This window comes from Rousettus aegyptiacus, unplaced genomic scaffold, assembly GCF_014176215.1.
Source record: "Rousettus aegyptiacus isolate mRouAeg1 unplaced genomic scaffold, mRouAeg1.p scaffold_m13_p_2, whole genome shotgun sequence".
Taxonomy (NCBI): Eukaryota; Metazoa; Chordata; class Mammalia; order Chiroptera; family Pteropodidae; genus Rousettus; species Rousettus aegyptiacus.
The window spans coordinates 108,933,025-108,952,791 of record NW_023416295.1 but is presented as its reverse complement, the minus strand read 5'-3'; the positions used below and the strand labels follow the sequence as shown (position 1 = coordinate 108,952,791).

The window sequence follows — 19,767 nt, the reverse complement described above, 5'->3', positions numbered from 1 at the left end:
TTTTTAAAAGGTACCGAAGAATCAGGTCTTCACAGTTCTTCCAAAGAAGGCTTCCAAATATAAAAGCAAACTCTCTATATTGGTTACATGTTTGTTAGTACTGTTAGGCCCAGAGGTGACCCATTAGGGAGGCACCCACATCTATGTTTTGCATAAAAAGATTCATACTAAGGTATTGCTAAGACTGCTCCTTTTCAATGAAGAGAGAGAGAACAGGATTTAATCACTGCCTGAGCTTGAAGCTATAGAGTTGCTCCTGAGGATTTGAGGATGTGATTGCTACTTTGGCCTAGGAAAATATTCAGTGATTGGTTCAATATTGTAAGGATTAACAGATACCAAAGAAAATAGGCTAAATGCCATTTGATTCAGCCTTTGTTAAGAACTTTTTGAGCATAAATTGAAAGGTTGATATGTTAATTTTTTATTCTGTCTATTCCTACACATAATTTTATCTAACAATCATATAATTAAATGATTTATCTACTGCATGTGTATAAATTTTAACTTTAGGCATTTGTTTATATTTTAAGTTCCAGATGTTGTAGAGAACATACAATGTATGGCAACTAGCTGGCAGTCAGCTTTAGTGAGGTGGGATCCACCCAAAAAGGCAAATGGAATAATTACACATTATACGATAACAATTGAAAGGAATTCTACAAAAGTCTCTCCCCAAGATCATATGCATACTTTCATGAAACTTCTTGCCAATACCTCATATGTCTTTAAAATAAGAGCTTCAACCTCAGCTGGTGAAGGTGATGAAAGAACATGCAACATCAGCACGCTACCTGAAACAGGTAACCAATATGAAACAGGTAATTTATCTGAAAGAGAATGCTAACCTGAAACAGGTAACTATTCTAGATTGTGTCATACATTTGTCCATACCATTTGTAAATGTTATAGCAAATTTATGCAAAGGTATTAAAGAAATGTTAAAAATTACAACACATACTTTTTTTTTTTATCCCATGTGTCACCAGAGTATCAAACTGCATAGTACGTTGACCTTTCTCTACATCACTGGGAGACAGAAAGGAGGAAAGAAAAGAGAGAAAATCTGATTTATCATGTTTTCGTGAATATTTATTTTTTACTTATCCAAAGTTCAAACTTACTGAATTATGCTTTATCATAATTTAAAACAGAGAACAAACATGTAAGCTTTTGAATATCTCTTTTTTTCTTAATCAATTTTATGGAATTCTAGATGTTTCCCCGAATTCCAGAGCTGCAGTGTCAGACTCTCTTGAATTTACTTCTGTTCTCTATACCAGACTTCATTTTTTATTTTATTTGCACTAGGACCTAGTCTACAAAGAAAACTCTCACTCTCCCTTACAGTGATTTGTCTTATGTCGTAATCTTCATCCTCTTCCTTCTCTAGTATCATACCTTCTCATATAAATGAAAACTTGATTCCTTTCTGAGAATACCACTTCCTGGCAGTTTTCCCTAATGGGGACAGTGAGTATTGGCATAATTTTTTACCTCTGGCACATCTAGCACCTCTGTCTTGGAAACATCTTTGAACTCCTTTCTCCTTTTGAAATCAACGTCACCCAATTTTACTCCATTTTTCTACCCTTGAGACTGTAAATGGCAGAACTTTGAGACACAATACCTTCACTCTGCTTTCAGCATCCCGATCAGCATTCTTTGCTTCCCTTCCTTCCTATGCAACATTTCTTCAGACCTCAGTGTTCTCCCTATTTGGCTGTAATGGACGCATTTCAACATTTTTCTTTGATCCTTAGATCTCGAACCATGTAATTGTGACTCATCTTCCAGGAGATTCCCAACTCTGAGAGTATCCTACTATTTGTCTTCACCAGATGCAGGCTGATGAACAGGGCTAGAAACAAATAGAAATGGTTCGACCTTTTTCAGCTGTAAATTCACCTACTCTAACTCTCCCAGGAGCTCCACAGTCTTCTATACTTCCTTTGAATACACTCTATCAATTTTCCATAAAAAAAAATTCAGCTCTCATTCTGAACATAGTCTACTCCCACTACCATCCATATTTGATGTTATCATTGATTTTACTAATAATATCAAAGATATTGATTTGCTGTCCTTGAATTTTTACCCATATCTTTATTTATGCTCTCCAGATATCTTCTCTCAGCAACATCATTGCCTTTCTCCTCTCAGGAATCTAGATGCTCATTTCGTTTCAATCTCATGTCTCCTCTAGAACATTATGTCATCAATTCAATCTACCTTCTCCTGTATTTTGTCCTTTTTTCTCTCTCTCATGCACACATACATGACTGCCATGCATGCATGCACACATACACATTGTTAGGGAATTTCAACTGAGGATCAAACATATTCAAAATAGAATCTATGTTACAAGAATTCTCCTTCTCTTTCTCACTTTTCTATGCCTGTTCTTTATAATACATTGGACACCAAATCTTATATTTTTATGTTTTTTTCTCCCATCTCTGCTACTCATAATCAGCTCTCATCACTTCAGTCACTACCATAGCTCTGCAATTTGCCCCTTCTTCATCTTGACTGCCCCAGTTTCATAGCAGACTCTTGTTGCTTCCTGTAATAACACCCTCAAGTAGCCTTATCACCCATACTCATCCAGCCTGCCTACCAGTCTCATCTTTCCACCCATTTACTTTGATTGAAGTGATCTTATACACAATTTAGAGAATTTATATGTTGGCAGTTGAACTTTATTACCTGAACTTCATTACCTGAACGTAGATTTGGGTATCTGAAATACAGAGGTGATAATGAAAGTGTGTAGAAGCTCAGAATGGTCCTAAAGTTTTACTTATTTTCATTGTCTACAAAATACATCCTGGAATTCAACACCAGTTAGAATCTGGCTTCTGTCTAGCTTTTCATTTGTATGTCCCTCCACTACATCTCTTCATACAGCTGATGCCTGTAGCCACACTTCATTTATTCAACACATTTGATTTTATGTATCTAATTAAAAAATAATTATTAAGCACCTGCTATGGACTAATAATTGATTAGATTATCTTCTTTAAACATACCCAACATTTCTTTTACCATCAGATTGCTTTACTTCCTGCAGCTATATTGTCTTTCTCTCTTTCTATGTCACACACACACAAAAAGTTGTTTATTCTTAAAAGCCCATCTTAAATGTGTATGTGTGTTTTTTTTAAGTCTTCAATGACATGCTAAGGTTTAAAGCTACAGATTCCTAGACTTTATCCCAGACTTGCTGAATCAAGGCCTCATGAGGTGAAACCTAAGATCCTGTACTTTAAAACATCTCTCCAGGTAATCTGGTGCTCTGTACCTTTTAGGAAGTGCTGGAGTAGATTACCCAGGAACTTTGATAGCAGGTAATGTGTATCAGTGAAGACAGCCAAACGGTGTCAGAGAGGTCCAGAAACAGGTGACAGGTGTTTCCTCATGGGTGGGCAGCCTCAGATCATTGCTAGGCAGAGTTAGGGAGAAGGAATTATGTTCAAATCCAGGCAGGTGGTCTATATCAGGGTGGTCTAGCACCAGGTAAAATAGTCTTGATCATTGGACAGGAGCTGAATCTTAAGAACTGGGGGGGAAAGATAGAACCATAATTCTAAGATAAATGAGAGGATCAAGACTCTGAAAACAAGGAAAACGACTAGTTATTACTGAGTCCACTGGTACTCAAGTTGACTGCTTAGTCACAGGAATGAAGCAGAAGTTCAGTTAGTAAAACTGAGACACATAAAGTGCAATATGCACTTGATGTAGAGCCACCTAATTAAGGTTCTGGTCTTTGTAAAAGTTCCTTAAAATACGAATTTGAATTTGAATTCGGATCATAATTCAAGAGTAAAAGACCACATGATGAAGTTTGAAGGGATTCTAAATCAATGAATTAGGCAGATATTAGACATGCCGTATGGTGTATTCCCTTACTACTAAAGACAAATGTTTCTCAAAGTTTGGACTTCTGACTCCCTACATCAGAATGGACACTCCTGAGGTTCTGTTCCAGGCTGATGGAATCAGAGTTTGAAAATTAAGATTCACAGATCTTCATTTAAACAAGACATGTGGATAATACAGTGCTGAAATTTGAGAACCACTCTATTCCATTGTAAAGTCTTTGCTTGTGGGGACTACATCTTATTTGACTTCATTTTACTCACCATTTCTAGCAGAGAGCTTGAACATTATAACCACTCAAATGTTTGTAGAAGAAAGAAATGAATTGTTTCCCTATGAAATTTATAATTTTTATAAGGTGTTCTTTTTACTTCATTAAAATATATTATTTTCACATTTCCATCGGGCAAAATTATAGATATTTTCTCTCAGACAAATATGAAAGTTTTTTTTTAATTGAGGAGTCATTCATATGAAACATGAGCATTCATTGCAGCTTCCAAAATATTTAAATAATTTTTTCATCTTTAAAATTAAGTTTCAGGTCTAGTATGCAATTATATTTATGATTACAATATTTATTAGGTAAATAATTTGCTTTCATCTGGGTTCACATGAATTGTTTGTTGATGAGATATATGTTAGTAAGAACTGGAGATTCATTGTTCAGAATGGAAACAGTTTTATAGCTGTTGCAAACTTGTAATTTATAGTAGCCTAAGATTAGTCACAGTGCATAGGCAGCTCTGAGTCACTGACTCTGTGCTTATTTTTGACATAAAGTAAAATCAAATTTGGCTCACTCTCTCACTGCCTAGTGTCTGACCTTAACATTCCTTACAGGGCTTATTGGGTGTTTTTCTCTGTAAACTTGGTCATATCTGAGCACAGTTAAACATGCATCATGATGATTGAGTTTATGAGGAGATTAGTGTTCGGTGTCTAAGCTGGTTCCCTTGTCACAGTCAAACATGTGGGAGAAGGGAAAATATAGATGAAGACCCCCGAACTTGGTACCTTTAATAGCATTTTATGTCAAAATAGATCACATGTACCAATAAAAACATTTTATAGCAAGTTCATGTGCCTGTAAGACAACTTTTAGAATTTTAAATTAGTTCAGAGTGCATGCACTTATCCATATTATTTTCAACTCTTAGTAAATGTGGTGATTTAATATTGAGTTTTAAAAACTTGTTCTTTTTTTCTGGAAGATAACTTTACAGTGTGGATTTATTCAAAGCTTTCTCAACTTCAATAATTTAAAATCAAAAGAGAAAAATAATCTAGGTCCTTCAGATACCCAAAAATTAATTAGGGGAAAGTGAAATATGCAGCTATAGTTTCTAGGAGTGTTCTTTTCTGCATTAATTTTTTTATTAGCTTTTTGTAAAGAGGAGTTATCAGATACCCGTAGAGACCCACTGGAAATCCACTGAACTTGCAATTATATTAATGGTACAGTGTGATTGAGTGAGAATTTGTTCAATTTTCCTGTTTCTTTCTTTTTCTTCTACTTTTGGTTCTTTTAAAATCGCTACTATTTAATAGCATATCTGTAAATTCTCAATCCTCTTCTACAAAGCCTTGACCACCATTCTAAGAACTACTTAAGAAATGTATTTGTTGTGCACTTTATTTGGGTCCCTATTTTGTTGACCTCTTTGAGCAGTGCAGAGATTATTGAGAAAACTGCTATTATGACTAAATCCAATCACCATTTACCAAGTTTTCTAAAAATAATGTATTTATATAATTTATAAGAATTCAGACCATTTTTAAGTACCATTTAACAGACTGAGTGGAGGTGGTAAAAGTGTTTCTTGGGGTTGCAAATTAATTCACTAACTTAAAAGTTCACATTGTCCTTTGACTGCTTCCCACTGACATTACACTCCTTATCCATCTCCTCATCTGAGATTAGAAGGCAAACATGCAGGAAAATTGCACAATCCTATTTGTTCTTAAGCAAGTGAATTGACACGTTCTACTTACAAGTCAGTAATTGCTGAAAGCACAAAAGCCATTATAGTTGCCTGTCACAAATCAGAGAGAAATACCTATTCTTTAGAAATTGCTATTCTAATTGAAATTCAAGTATTTTACAAAATAACTTTTGTACAGATTTAAGTTTTAAATATAATACTTTTCTTAAGAGTGAACATCAAATGAGAAATATTTTTCACACTTGTAGTGTGGTTGATATTTGACCAGTATATTCTTATTTAATGCTTACTATGTGTGGGCTCTGTTTTGGGGGTTCAAGACCCAAGTTTTAATTTTGAATGCATTGGTGATCTCTGCTCTGCATGACCAAATAATCCCACCATTATTGTAATATCCGATAAATGTAAAGCAGTAAGTACAAACCCCATTAGTAGCTTCTGAATTTCTTTATAGGAGAAGCTTAGACTCAGTAACCTAATTGGAAGATAATGATATGGTCTTGGACCTTGAATTTCACAGCCAGGTACACTTAATATTTAGTTAGATTTCCTGATATAGATCCATAAAATAGCCAAGTTTTCTAAATATTCTTTTTTGTTGTTCTTCAATATGTTATGCTATGAGTTCTTCAACTGTGCATATCAAAGAATATTGTTATTTTTATTTGACTTTTTTAGATGGTAGGGGTGAAGGATGTCTGAAAATTATGGGTATGCTCATGCACTCATGGTGAACCACCCTGTGGCATCATCACTATTCATGAAAATAGTGAGACTAATAGATAGAGGGGAATAAATAGGAATTCTAAGACAGCAAGAGAAAACACACTGTGGAATACAGCAATATAATACAAGGGATCAAACCGGAATGAAAGCCTGACTAGAGTAGAGGACAGTGTATTGGAAAGAGAGTAGGAGGAGACTTTGAATAACTAAAGTGGACCTTACTCTTCTCTTAGTTTTATGTAATTCCAGCAAAAGTTTGACGATAATGTCACGCAAAATCGGACACCACCAAATTTTGAGAAAGAAACAATATAAGTAATTCTAAATTAGTGATTGTTTTTGTCCATTTTCCTAAAAAACTGGAGTATTCTCTTTAGGTGGAGAAGGATTTGTTTATTACATATTTACTGAGCCTCCCAAATCACCAAAGAATAAATTCCACAACCATTTCAATTGCCCATGAGGTCCTTTTTCAATTCACCATTCTCTCTCCCTCTCCCTCTCTCTCAGAGATATAGATATAGATGACATTGATATAGATATAGATAGATATAAATATGTCTCCTCCTTCATCTTTTAAAATTTATTCTCAAATGCCACTTCTTCAAAGAGAGTTCAACTTATTTGTAATGGAATCTCCTCCCAGCTAGAATTTTCTTCCCCCTTTCCTGCTCTGCTTTTTCTCTATTATATGTATTATTGCTCATGGATCTGTCCTCATGACAATGCAGCTTCATGTAAATAGGAATTTTTCTTTTCTATTGCCAGTACCTAGAAATGTGTCTGACACATGGTGATACTCAATGAATGTATTATGAATGAATGAATGAATGAATGAATGAAATGATCAACATACAGGCCTAAAAGAATGATAAGTACAAAGTAAACAGCCAGTATACATACTTTGGATGCCTTAAGTAGAAACTTCAGCCACAAAATTATTTTTAGACAATTATTTGGTAAACTGTCTAAGAAAGGTATTACAATCCAGAAAGGAAAAGAAGTCCAAAGCATGCTGAAGGAAGAGAATAGTAAAAATAAGAGCAGAAATCAATGAAATTAAAAATAGAAAAACAGGAAAAATCAGTGAAACAAAGAGCTAGTTCTTGAAATGATAAAATTGACAAGCCTCTAGCTAGCCCAACAAAGAAAAAAAGAGAGAAGATACAGATTACCAATATTTAGCAATGAAACCACTACAGACACTACAGACATCAAAAGGATGATAAGGGAATAATTTTAACAACTTTACATACATAAATTTTACACCTCAGAGGAAATGAACTCATTCTTCAAAAAGCACAACAACCACAGCTTACTTAATATGAAATAATTTGAATAGCCCTATAACTATTAAGGACATTAAATTTGTAGTGGTTTCCTTTGATACCATCCTGGTAGGAAAAGGGAGGGCACCTCTCCTTTGCTGCCCTGTGAAGTTCCCTACAGCCTCTGTTGATACCCAAGTGGAGGATGCTGGGTTGGCATGGGAAAGTAGGCCTTCCCTGAGGAGGCTTCCTGGCCCCAGCCTCATTGTTCTTCCCTATATGTTCTCCACTGATATGATGGAAGAGTCTGGTTACCTCTAGAAAGAGGTAAAACTCCTGGCTCCCTATGTCGTCTTCTCTGACCTCACTGTATCAAGGATGGTTGGGGTGCTTCATTACAATATAATAAGACCTGAAGACTAGCCTCCCTATTTGACCTTTGACGTCATGGGAGGGAGTTTTTTGTTTGTTTGTTTGTTTTTCTGTGTTTTTGGTATGGAGCTGTTATTGTGTAAAAATTTTCTGTCTTGTTAGGCTGCACTTTTTGGTTTAGCTAGAGAGAGCAAGCTTTGATTGGGGCTTTTGTCATGAGCTGGTTGGCATTTCCAGATTGCTGGCTTCTGGGATATAGGAATTAAAAAAAAAAAGGCCAGGGAACTCACCACTGTGTTATTCCTTGGGTACTGGGTTCCCTTGTTGCTCTGCCTTCTTCTCTCCATATTTCAGAGTCGTCTTATGTTTGTTTTATGTTTAATGTGTATAGTTTTAGTTGTACTTAGTGAGAGGAATAGGAAGAATATATCTACTCTGTGATCTTCAAAGCAGAATTGCATTCATGGGATATGTTTACTACCTATGCATAGAAACCTTTTTATCCGTCAATTCAAAATCAAGTTATTCAGTACATATGAAATAATATATGGAGACTATTAGGAAGAATATGAAGAGAGAAAGTTACTTCATGTGCTTTTAAAATTTAGAACTAATAATTTTAGATTTCATTGGATCGCACTGCTAACTTTACCTAGTCATTTCATTTTGAAAACTTGAGAAATGAAGCAGAGATTGTCTGCTTAGTGTGGTATAACTAATTATTAGCAAAACTCACTAATTCAGAACTTTTTCTATGATCCTGTGATTCCTTCCTTACCTTAGAAATTTAATAGACCATTTGTGTTTATTGGAATCAGAGTAGTGTTTATCCATTATTTCACAATCTCTAAATAGAGTCATTATGGAGTAAGAAAATTCAGGTCCATTATACAAATTTCTGCAGACCTATTTACAATGTAAGCATATACATACTTTTCTTCAAATATGGATTTAAAATTCAGGAAAACTAAATTTCTATTATCAAATATGTGCTTAACCTATAATATTAAAAATACTGAGTTAACATGATAAGATCTTTAAAATAGTGAAGCAAAATACATTCCGGGAGATTCTTAAAGGTACTAAGCACGTATCACTTTTTTTGTCCTGGATCAATTCCAAAGGTGTAATGTCTGCTATTAGGAAATTATCTTAGGTATCAAATTATAAATTATAAATTTAAAAGTCCTTTTAAATGTAACTCCTTTTATAAGAAATGAATTTGAGTTACTCTGTGTAATTCTCCTTGACCCCACTGACGCTCTAATACCTTTCATTAAGTAGACTTCAGGCATCCACTCTTTTCTTCATCCTAACTCCAGCTAAAGCCAGCTGTTCTTGAAGCAGCATTTTTATTAACTTATTTAGGAACTGGGATAGATCTTATTACACTATTTTCCATTCCTGTCCTATGCAGCTGTAGCTGATACTTTTCATAACAGCCTTTACATATCAACCTCCTCCCCCATTTCACCCCATTTTTTTCTTCTCTTTTACTTCCCTTTTTAAGTAAATTAAGCATGTGTGTGTGCATGCAAAAGTCCTCTTTCGTTCTTTCTGGTAATATATTACTTGCAAGCTTCAGGAATGTGTGTTGTTTCTATAAGATTATAGACTTCAGGGGAAAATGTTTATTAATGTATAAAAACTCAAAATGTTGAATAAATGAATTTTAAATTTTTATTAATAATATTACATTAATTTAGACTCAGTTTAAAAATCAAGGGAATATGAATATAAATTTGAACAAATAGAAGATTGTGCAAATTATTGTTAAATTCAAAATAGTGATTTTCAAATATTACAAGTTTCATGGTATACAAAAAAACCCAACTTTTGTGGAGGAAGCTATTCTATAAATATCACATGCATAAGTAGCAGCCATTATATGATTAAATACTTTCAAAATTAAAATAAAATGTGACATTTCTTAGTATATTAATGTCATCATTGTAACTTGAATTTTGATGACCTGTTATACACTGAAACCTTGAAAAAAATTACCAACTAGTTCTGTGCCTGGATACCTTGTTATGAAGAATTATTACTTAAACACTATTTGCAATGTTAGAATAAATATTATTTTATAATCACAATAATGAAATCTACACCAATTAAAGAATATATTAAAAATCAGTAGCCCAATTTTCTGAAGTCTGATACTAATTAAACTAGCCTACTTTAGATAGGATTTTTAAAAAGCCAAGATTCTATTTGTAATTTTTAAAATGTATCTACATTAATATTTATTGCATATGAGAGATCTAACATTTTTAAAGTTTAGACATTTGAAATTTAAAATGAAGTTTTTATTTAAGGCATTATTACAGAGGAATGGTTAACTATATAAAACATGGTCCCTAAAAGTCAGACTGAATGTTATTTTCAGATATACTGTGAGGAACTTTGCCTGCAATTGAAACACTTACCAAAAGATAGTTGAAAGTAGTTGTTGACCTACGTGGACTAATCCTGTAAGTCTTCTTTTCTAGTATGGATATATGAGATAGACATATTGTTTTTTTTATTTGTTAGAAACTATCACCCTCTAGTATTTTAAATTTCTATGTAAATGTAATATATGACTTGTTTTGAATATTATTGATACATTTTTAGCAAAAGCTTTTTTCTTTTTATGTTTTTATCATTTTGTTTTTTACTGATGGGGAATTATTTCACAGAACTTAGATGTACAATTCAGTGAGTTTTTCTGAAGGCACACACCCATGTAGCCACCACTCAGCAACATACAAACATTTCCGTCTTCTGCAGACAGTTAGTTCCATTGCACACCTCTTTCCCGAGGCAGCCACTGTCCTGATTTCAGTCCATATAGATTAGTTTTAGCTATTCTTGTGCTATATATACCCTTTTATGTCTAGTCTATTGCTTTGAACATAATTGTGAAACTCATGTTGAGGGTTTCGGTAACTTGTTCTTTTTTACTGAGTCATTTTCTATGATGTGACTATCCCATTATTTGTGTCTGTTTTCTTTTGATGGACATGTGAATTGTCTCAAACTAAATGTTATGAATAAAACTGCTATAGATGTTTTAGTATAAATTTTTTGTCTGCGGAATTACTGGGTCATAGCCTAGATGCATGTTTAACTGTTCAAGAGACTAACAGTATTCTAAAGTGGTTGTACTATTTTAAATGCATACCCAACAGCAGTGTATGAGAATTCTTTCTAACCACTTCTCAGCACCAGCAGAATCTGTGTTATTTTTAATTTCAAACATTGATGTAAAAAAATTTCAATCTTTTTATTTATAAGTTTAATTTTTATTTCAGCTATATCGATGATGTTAAATCCTTTAACATGGTTATTAACCATTCAAATACAAGCAGTCTTTGCTTTATGTGGTAGTATGGGACTATAAACTGAATCTGTGCAAAGCAGTTTTCATAATCATGAGAAAAATTATGATATTTTATGGTCTTCAAAAATTTTGACTGTTAAAAACTCTTGCTGTCAGTTATGAGTACATAGAAAAATGAAAAAATAATAAAACCAATATTTATTTAGTACACAGTAATTTAAAATATTGGAAGTATTGAGAAAGTTTTTGATTTCTTTGTAAAAAAATTATGAAGAGTGATTGCTTCATTTTTCTCATTGTTTAGGTTACAATAGAGAGAGCATCTTTTCTATGACTTGGCAAATTTTTATATCCTTTTCAAATTTTGAATCAGCTTCCAACATTTTATCCTTGCATTTTCAGTGTTATGAAATGTAACATTATTTCTTCATAATGTTCTCTAAAAGTTCCCTTAATATGATGGGTTTTTTTTGTTGTTGTTGGCATTATTTCTTCTTGGACATTATCCTTCATCCTTTTCATTGCAACCACTTTTCTCATTTAAGTCCATAAGTTTTGTTTTCACTAAGTTCCTTTGGCTGCATATCTAAAGTTTCTTAAATGGCAGCAATACCAATAGTTCTGTGGTTAGGTTTTAGTTCTAAAACTGCATTTATGTTTAATTCAAATTTCACTTCCAGTATTATCACTTTTGTTTCTTTATTGCTGTCTTCGTTGGTCAGTATGTCACATGCATATGGACATGTGACATATGTAGATGAGAGATGAGGAAGCAATATATCTACATACTTTGCTGACTGTGCATGAACTAAATAACAGATGCACAGTGACCAATCAATGATAGGCTTTAAAAGAAGTGACATGATTGGTCACAAATTATGATCTACGTGTATGTATTTATGTAGCGCTTTGTCAACAGAAGAGCTAGCAGTGAAGTTTACTTTATGCAAGTACTCATAGGTAATATATAATGGTAACAAATTTTAATCCCTGTTTTGGACAGGTAGGTGTTATTTAACCATAGAAACAGAAATTTAAGTATGTTAGAATGTGCAAAGTGAGGGTTGTCCTATCTTCCTCTGGGAAGTTTCTGTTTAAGTCTTAGCCCATTTCTTATTGTTTTTCTTAGTATTGAGTTTTATGAATTCTTATTTTATGTATTTATTTTTTATTAAATTTATTGTGACTTTTTAAAATAAAATTATATGGTTTTCAAGTATACAGTTCAATAATGCATCATGTATATCGTATTGTGTGTTCACCACCGAAAGTTAAATTTCCTTCCATTACTATATATTTTACCTCTTTTACCCCTATCTACCTCTCTTACTCCCCTCATTTTTGGAAACAAGTCCTTTATTAGATATATGTGTAACTAATATTATCTCTCAGTCAATGACTTGACTTTCTATTTTTTAACGAGCTCATGATTTTACTTTTGATGAAATCTAAATTGTCAATTTGTGTCCACATTAGTACATTTTGTTTCCTAAAAAAAATTGTCTACTTCAAGATCAGGGAGAAATTATCCTGTGTTTTATTCTAGAAATTTTATAGCTTTAACTTTTACATTTATATCCATAATTCATCTCTAATTTTATGTGCATGCGTAATATGAAGTATGAGTTAAAGTTTTTTTCCATATATCGTTAAAATTTTTCCCAAACTATTTGTTTAACAACTTTCCCTTTCTTCCTTAAATTTCCTTGGTAGCTTAGTTAAACATCAGTTGACCCTGTGCACTTGAATGTATTAATGGAATATATTCTTTTCCATTGATTTCTTTGTCTACCTTTGTGATAATACTGTGCTGTCTTGATCACTAGAGCTTTAAAACAAATCTCGAAATCAGGTAGTATAAATTTTGAAAACGTATTCATTTTCAAGATCGTTATGGCCGTTCTTTGCATTTCCACGGAAATTTTATGATAAGAATCACCTTGCTAACTTTCTAAAAAAAAACTGACATTTTTATTGGAATTACATTGAATCTATACATGCATTTGGGGAGAATTGATATCTTAACAATATTAATTATTTTGATCAATAAAAATAGTGTATTTCTCTATTTTTAGGCTCAAATTTCCTTCATCAGTTTTTTGTACTTTTAAGCAAATGAGTTTCTCATGCCTTTTGTTAATATTATTTCTAGATATTTAATTTTTATGTTATTCAGAATATTATTTATGTTAAACAAAATTATTCTAATTTTAGTTACCACTAAAATTAGATGTAGAATATAGAAATACAATTGATTTTGTATATGAATATTGTATACTACAACTGCTATTCACTTATTAGTCCTAAAAGTTTTAAAAAATATAATCCTTTAGAATTTTCTATATTAAAAATAGCATTTCATCTACAATTAACATTATTTTTATTTCTTTTCTAAACTCTATGATTTTTTTTCCCTTACTTTATTTCACTGGCTGGACTCTGATACTGTATTAAATTGACATGGTAAAAGCAGACATTCTTGCAGTATTCCTATTTTTAAGGAGAAATATCAGTCTTTCATCATTTTGTACAATGTTTGTTGTAGGATTTCTGAAGATGTCCATGATCATATACTTTTTTCTCTTTTATTCTTTTACTATGGTAAATTACATCCTTTTTTTTTTTTTTGGTTACATTCCTGGGACAGACTGCACTTGTTCAGATGCATTATCATTTTATACATGACTTGATAAGTGTTTATGAGTTTTATTAATTTTTCCAAAGAAACAACTTTTGAATTTATTAATACTCTCTGATATTTATCTGTTTTCTATTTCATTGACTCCTAATCCTTATTATTCCCTTTCTTTTGAATATTTTGGTTTTAATGTGCTCTTTTTTTTCTTCTTATATTGAAAATACAGATCATGATTATTTTTGTCTTTGCTTTCTATCTCTTTTTCTTAGTTTTATTGAAGTATGATTAGCAAGTAAAAGTTGTATATACATTTAAGGTTTATATATATAATATATATGAATATATTTATGAAATATATATGAATATATATGGAATATATATGAATATATATAGTGAAATGATTCCTCCAATCAAGCTAATTAATCTGTCCATCACCTCACATATTTACCTTTGTGTGTGTGTGTGTGTGTGTGTGTGTGAGTGTGATGAGAACATTTAAGATCTACTTTCTCAGCAAATTTAAAGTATAGTCTCCATGCTGTGTATTAGCTATCCAGAACTTATTCGTATAACTGAAAGTTTGTACCCTTTGACAAGCGTCCCACAATTTCCCCCATCCCAGTCCCTGGAAACCATCATTCTACTCTGTCTCTATGAGTTCAGCATTTTTAGATTTGACATATAGGTGAGATCATGTTGACATCTTTATTTCTGTGTCTGGCTTATTTCACTTATAGTGATTTTAAACCATCCTTCCTTTCAAATATAATCATTTGTACCTATAAATTTCCTTTTAATAATGATATATCACAAATTTTGAATTTTTACTTTCAGATAAAATTTCCTTTGAAATTTCTTCTTTGGGTCATTAAAATGTCCAACAATAATTGTGGATTGTCTATTCTTTCAATTCTGTCAGCGTTTGGTTCATGTATTTCAAAGATTTTTTTAATTAAACACATGCATATTTATGATTCTTAAAACTTCCTAACTTACACTTTAATCATTTTAAACTGCCTTCTTTTATCTTTGGGAACACTCCTTATCTTAAAGGTTTTGTCTAGTGTTACCATAGACACACACTCCTTGGTTTACTGTTTGCATCCTATATATTTTTCTATTCTTTTAAATTACTTGTGTCATACTTAAACTACTTCTGATAGACAGCAAGGTATGTCTCTTGAGGAGACATAACTGGATCTTTCATTTTTGTCTGACAATCTCTGGCTTTTAAATGGAATAGTTAACTTTTATATTTGAAGTCATTATTAATTTAGTTGAGTTTAGTTCAATTGTTTGCTATCTGTTTTCAATTTATACTATCTTTTTTAGTTATTTGTTCTTTCTTGCCTTTCAGTGGGTTGAGTAGTTTTAACTTTTTATTTTAATTCCTCTATTGGATTGTTATCCTTTCTTTTATTATTTTTACCAATTGTTCAAGAGTTTACAATATGATTCCTTAGTTTGTCATATTTACTTAAATTAATGTTGTACAACTTCACATAAAATATATGAACTTACGAATGTACAGTTCCATAAATTTCACCATACTTTGTGCTGTTGTTGCCATACATTTGCCATCTATATATATATATTTTTTAAATATTTTACACATATGTACATTGTAAATCTCACAAGACCACATATCTTTTTCATCTAATTACTATTTCGATGTTCTTCATTTATTCCAGTAGTTATAAGTTGCATCTAGTGTCATTTCTTTTTCAGCTAAAGAACTTAGAATTTATTCTAGTGTAGGTATACTAGCATCAATTCTCAGGTTTTACTTATTTGAAAAATAGATTTATTTTACTTCCATTTTGAAGGATATAAAATTCTAGGTTGATAAGAGTCTCACCCTCCCTATCCTCAATATTTTTCACTTTGAAGATGTCATTCCTTTGTCTTCTAATGTTCATTGTTACTAATGAGATGTCAGCTGCCATTTATGTAATGAGTTCTTGTGTGTGAAATGTTATTTTTTCCAGCACTTTTCAAGATTTTTGTCTTTATATTTGCCTTCAAGCAGTTTGACAATGATATGACTTGTATGGTTTTTGTTTCCTTTGTTTCGCTGTAGGTTTGTTTAGCTTTGGGTATTGGTAAATCAATATTTTTCCAAAATTTTAGAAATCTTTGACCATTATTTTTTAAAATATTTTTCTGTCCTCTTTTATTCTATTCTTCTGGGATTCCAATTATACTTCTTAATATCATCCCTTAAGTGATTGAGATTTATTAATTTTTTTTCACTTTTTTGTCTTTGTTCTTCAGATTAGAGTTCTATTTATATGTCATCAAGTTGATTGACTATATTCTGACATCTTTAATCTGGGTTTAAACAAGTCTAATGAACTTTTCATTTCAGATATTGTACTTTCATTTTTATATATATTTTTTCAATTTTAGTTGACATACAATATTATATTATTTACAGGTGTACAACACAGCGATTAGACATTTATATAACTTACAAAGCAAATCACCCTAGTAAATTCAGTGTCCATCTGATATTATACATATACATATTTTCCCAGTGCTATATTCTACATCCCTATGACTTTTTGTAACTACCAATTTGTACATCTTGATCCTTTCCCCCTTCACCCTTCCACTTACTGTCCCCAATCTGCAGCCATCAAAATGCTTTCTGTATCTATGAGCTTGTTTCTGTTGTTTGTTTGTTTGTTTGTTTGTTTATCTTATTGTCTAGATTCCACATATAAGTGAAATCATATGACATTTGTCTTTCTCTGCCTGACTTACTTCACTCAGCACAATACCCTCTAGGTCCATCCTTGATGCTGCAGATGGCAAGATTTTATTCTTTTTGATGGCTGAATAAATATCCATTGTATATATGTACTACTTCTTTTTTATCCATTTATTCACTATGGATACCCAAGTTGCCTCGTTGTCTTGGCTGCTGTAAATAATGCTGCAATGAACGTATGGATAAGCATGTCCCTTCGAAGTAGTGTTGTGAGTTTATTTGGATAAATACCCAGAGGTGGGATTATTAGGTTTTTGTTTGTCTCTTGTTATAGCCTTTATTTTAAAGTCTATTTTGTCTAGCATAATTATTGCAGCCCCAGCTTTTTTTGTTTGTTTGTTTCTATTTTTATAAAATATCTTTTTTGATCTTTTTGCTTTCATTCTGCATATGTCTTTTAATCTGAAGTAAGTCTGTTGTAGGCTGCATATTTCAGGGGTTTCTTTTTTTATTCATTCAGCCAAATTATATTTTTGATTAGAACATTTTATCCATTTACATTTAAATTAATTGTTGCTAGATATGTAGTTACTGCTTTTTTTATTGTTCATACCATTATTTTTTTTCTTTTTCTTAATGAAGTCCTTTAACATTTCTTGTAATAATGGTTTATTGGCAATGAACTCCTTCAGGTTTTTTTTTTTTTTTTTTTTTGTATGGGAGGCTCTTTTTCCTTCAATTCTAAATAGTAGCTTTGCTGAGTAGAGTAATCTTGTTTTTATGTTCTTGCTTTTCGTGAAATACTTTGAATAATTCAGGCTAATCCCTTCTTCCTGCAAAGTTTCTGTTGAGAAATCAGCTGAGTCTTATGAGAGCTTCCTTTAGGTAATCAACTGCTTTACTCTTGCTGCTTTTACTATTCTCTTTGTCTTTAACTTTGGCATTTTGATTATGATGTGTCTTGGTGTGGCCCTCTTTGGCTTCATCCTGTTTGGAACTCTCTGAGCTTCTGGGATTTGTATGTCTGTTTCCTTCACCAGGTTAGGGAAGTTTTCTGTCATTACTTTTTAAATAGATGTTCAATTCCTTGCTCTTTTTTCTTTCTGGTACTCCTATGATAAGAATGTTGATATGTGCAATGTTGTCCCAGAAGCCCCTCCAACTCTCCTCAATTTTTTAGATTTTTTTCTTCCTTTTTAGATTGAGTGTTCCTGCTAATTTATCTTCCAAATTGCTGATTCAATACTCTGCTTCATCTAATCTATTGTTGATTACCTGTAATGTACTTTTTTAAAAAAAGTTATTGCTGTCTTCATTTCTGTTTTTTTTTTAAGCTTTCTCTCTTCATTTTTGTTTCCTATCTCTTTGTTGAAGTTCTCACTGAGATCATTGAGCATTCTCATAACCAGTATTTTGAACTCTGCATCCAATAGATTGCTTGTCTCCATTTTGTTGTTATTTTTCTGGAGCTTTGTTCTATTCTGTTATTTGGGACATGTTTCTTTGTCTCCTCATTTTGGCTGCCTCCCTGTGTTTCTATATGTTAGGTAGGGCTTCTATGTCTGGTCTTAGTAGAGTGGCCTTAAGTAGTAGGTGTTTTATGGGGCCCAAATGTGTAGTCTCCCTGGTCACTTAAACTGAATACTTGTATGTGTTCCTTGTATAGGTTGCTTATGCCCTCCTATTATAGTTAATCCTTGGTTACTGTTGCACATCAGTGGGAGGGACTGATCCTTAAGCTGATTGAGTGCAAGGATCCCCATGAATACAATGGAGGAACAATCGTGCAGGGGCTGACCCTACAGAGCAAGATTAGCGTTAGCAGGGTTATGGTGCCTGCTGAGTCTCCCCTTTGGGTATGTCATTTATGGAGGCAAGCAGTTGATGCTCCAGGTTACTTTTTTACTAATAACTATCTATATGGAGGCTCAGTCTTTTCTTTAAGTTTATACTTAACACTTAATCCCTTTTTCGCTATTTCCTAAAATAGTCATCTAAACTCTTCTCTCAAATTTTTAGTGCCTTGAAATAACACCATATTTGATGGTTTGCTTTTTAAAATTGCTTCCTTAGACTTTCTTTTTCTCTTGTATACTTTTCAGCCCTTGACATTTTGTTGCCCTTTATATATCTCTCCACATACTCAATCTTAAATATCTTTTTTTCCACACCTTTACTAATCCTAAATCATTTCTTCACATTACAGCTCCCAGATCTTCTTCTTTCATTGAGCTTTTCCTTTTGGCATCACCTATTTGTGCTGGTTTCTATTAGCTAACTTTTCATTTGTGTATGAAAAGGAGCTGATCCCTAAGACTTATAATTGTTCATACAACTCAATTTGAATGCCCAAGAAATGTCATTGATTAAATCAAGTTAATGTAAAATTCATATTGGGTATGCTGAAGTTTTCTTTGCAATGAACTTTGCAGAAATTTTTATTTTTATATTGATTCACACTGTGTTAGTGTTAGTAAACTGTACTCTTATTTGTGTATGCTTGGATCACATATTTGTACTTTGTGTTTCTGAAAGGATTATAGATTATTTAAAATTAGTAGAGATAAACATATATTCTTAATGAACTATGAGATTATATCAATACTTTTGTAAGTTTTATAAATATAATTTATAAATATAAATTTTTAGACATCTGTTTTACTTAAAAGAGAGTACATCTGTGCTTGAAGATAAAAATATATAGTCATAAACAAAGAATCAAGGAAACTTGCTCTTCCAAGTTAGTATTTAACCGGGTTAGAGAGAAGTCAATAAACTACCATCAGAATCCCATCATGAAATTTGGCAACTTTTAATAATTGATATTCAGAAGTTTAGAGAATAATTACATTTTATACTCATTGTTATCCTCTAAGTTGAATCTACTAGTCACT

General features: G+C 32.2%; 1 protein-coding gene across 1 annotated transcript in view; it reads left to right on the top strand.

Moving 5' to 3' along the window:
* The window catches only part of PTPRQ (protein tyrosine phosphatase receptor type Q), a 165,738-nt gene that overhangs the window by 62,805 nt on the left and 83,166 nt on the right, over positions 1-19,767 (top strand). Inside the window, exon 25 of the mRNA XM_016132460.2 lies at positions 534-803. Coding sequence (XP_015987946.2) covers positions 534-803 — 270 coding nt within the window. The remainder of the gene's footprint in view (positions 1-533; positions 804-19,767) is intronic.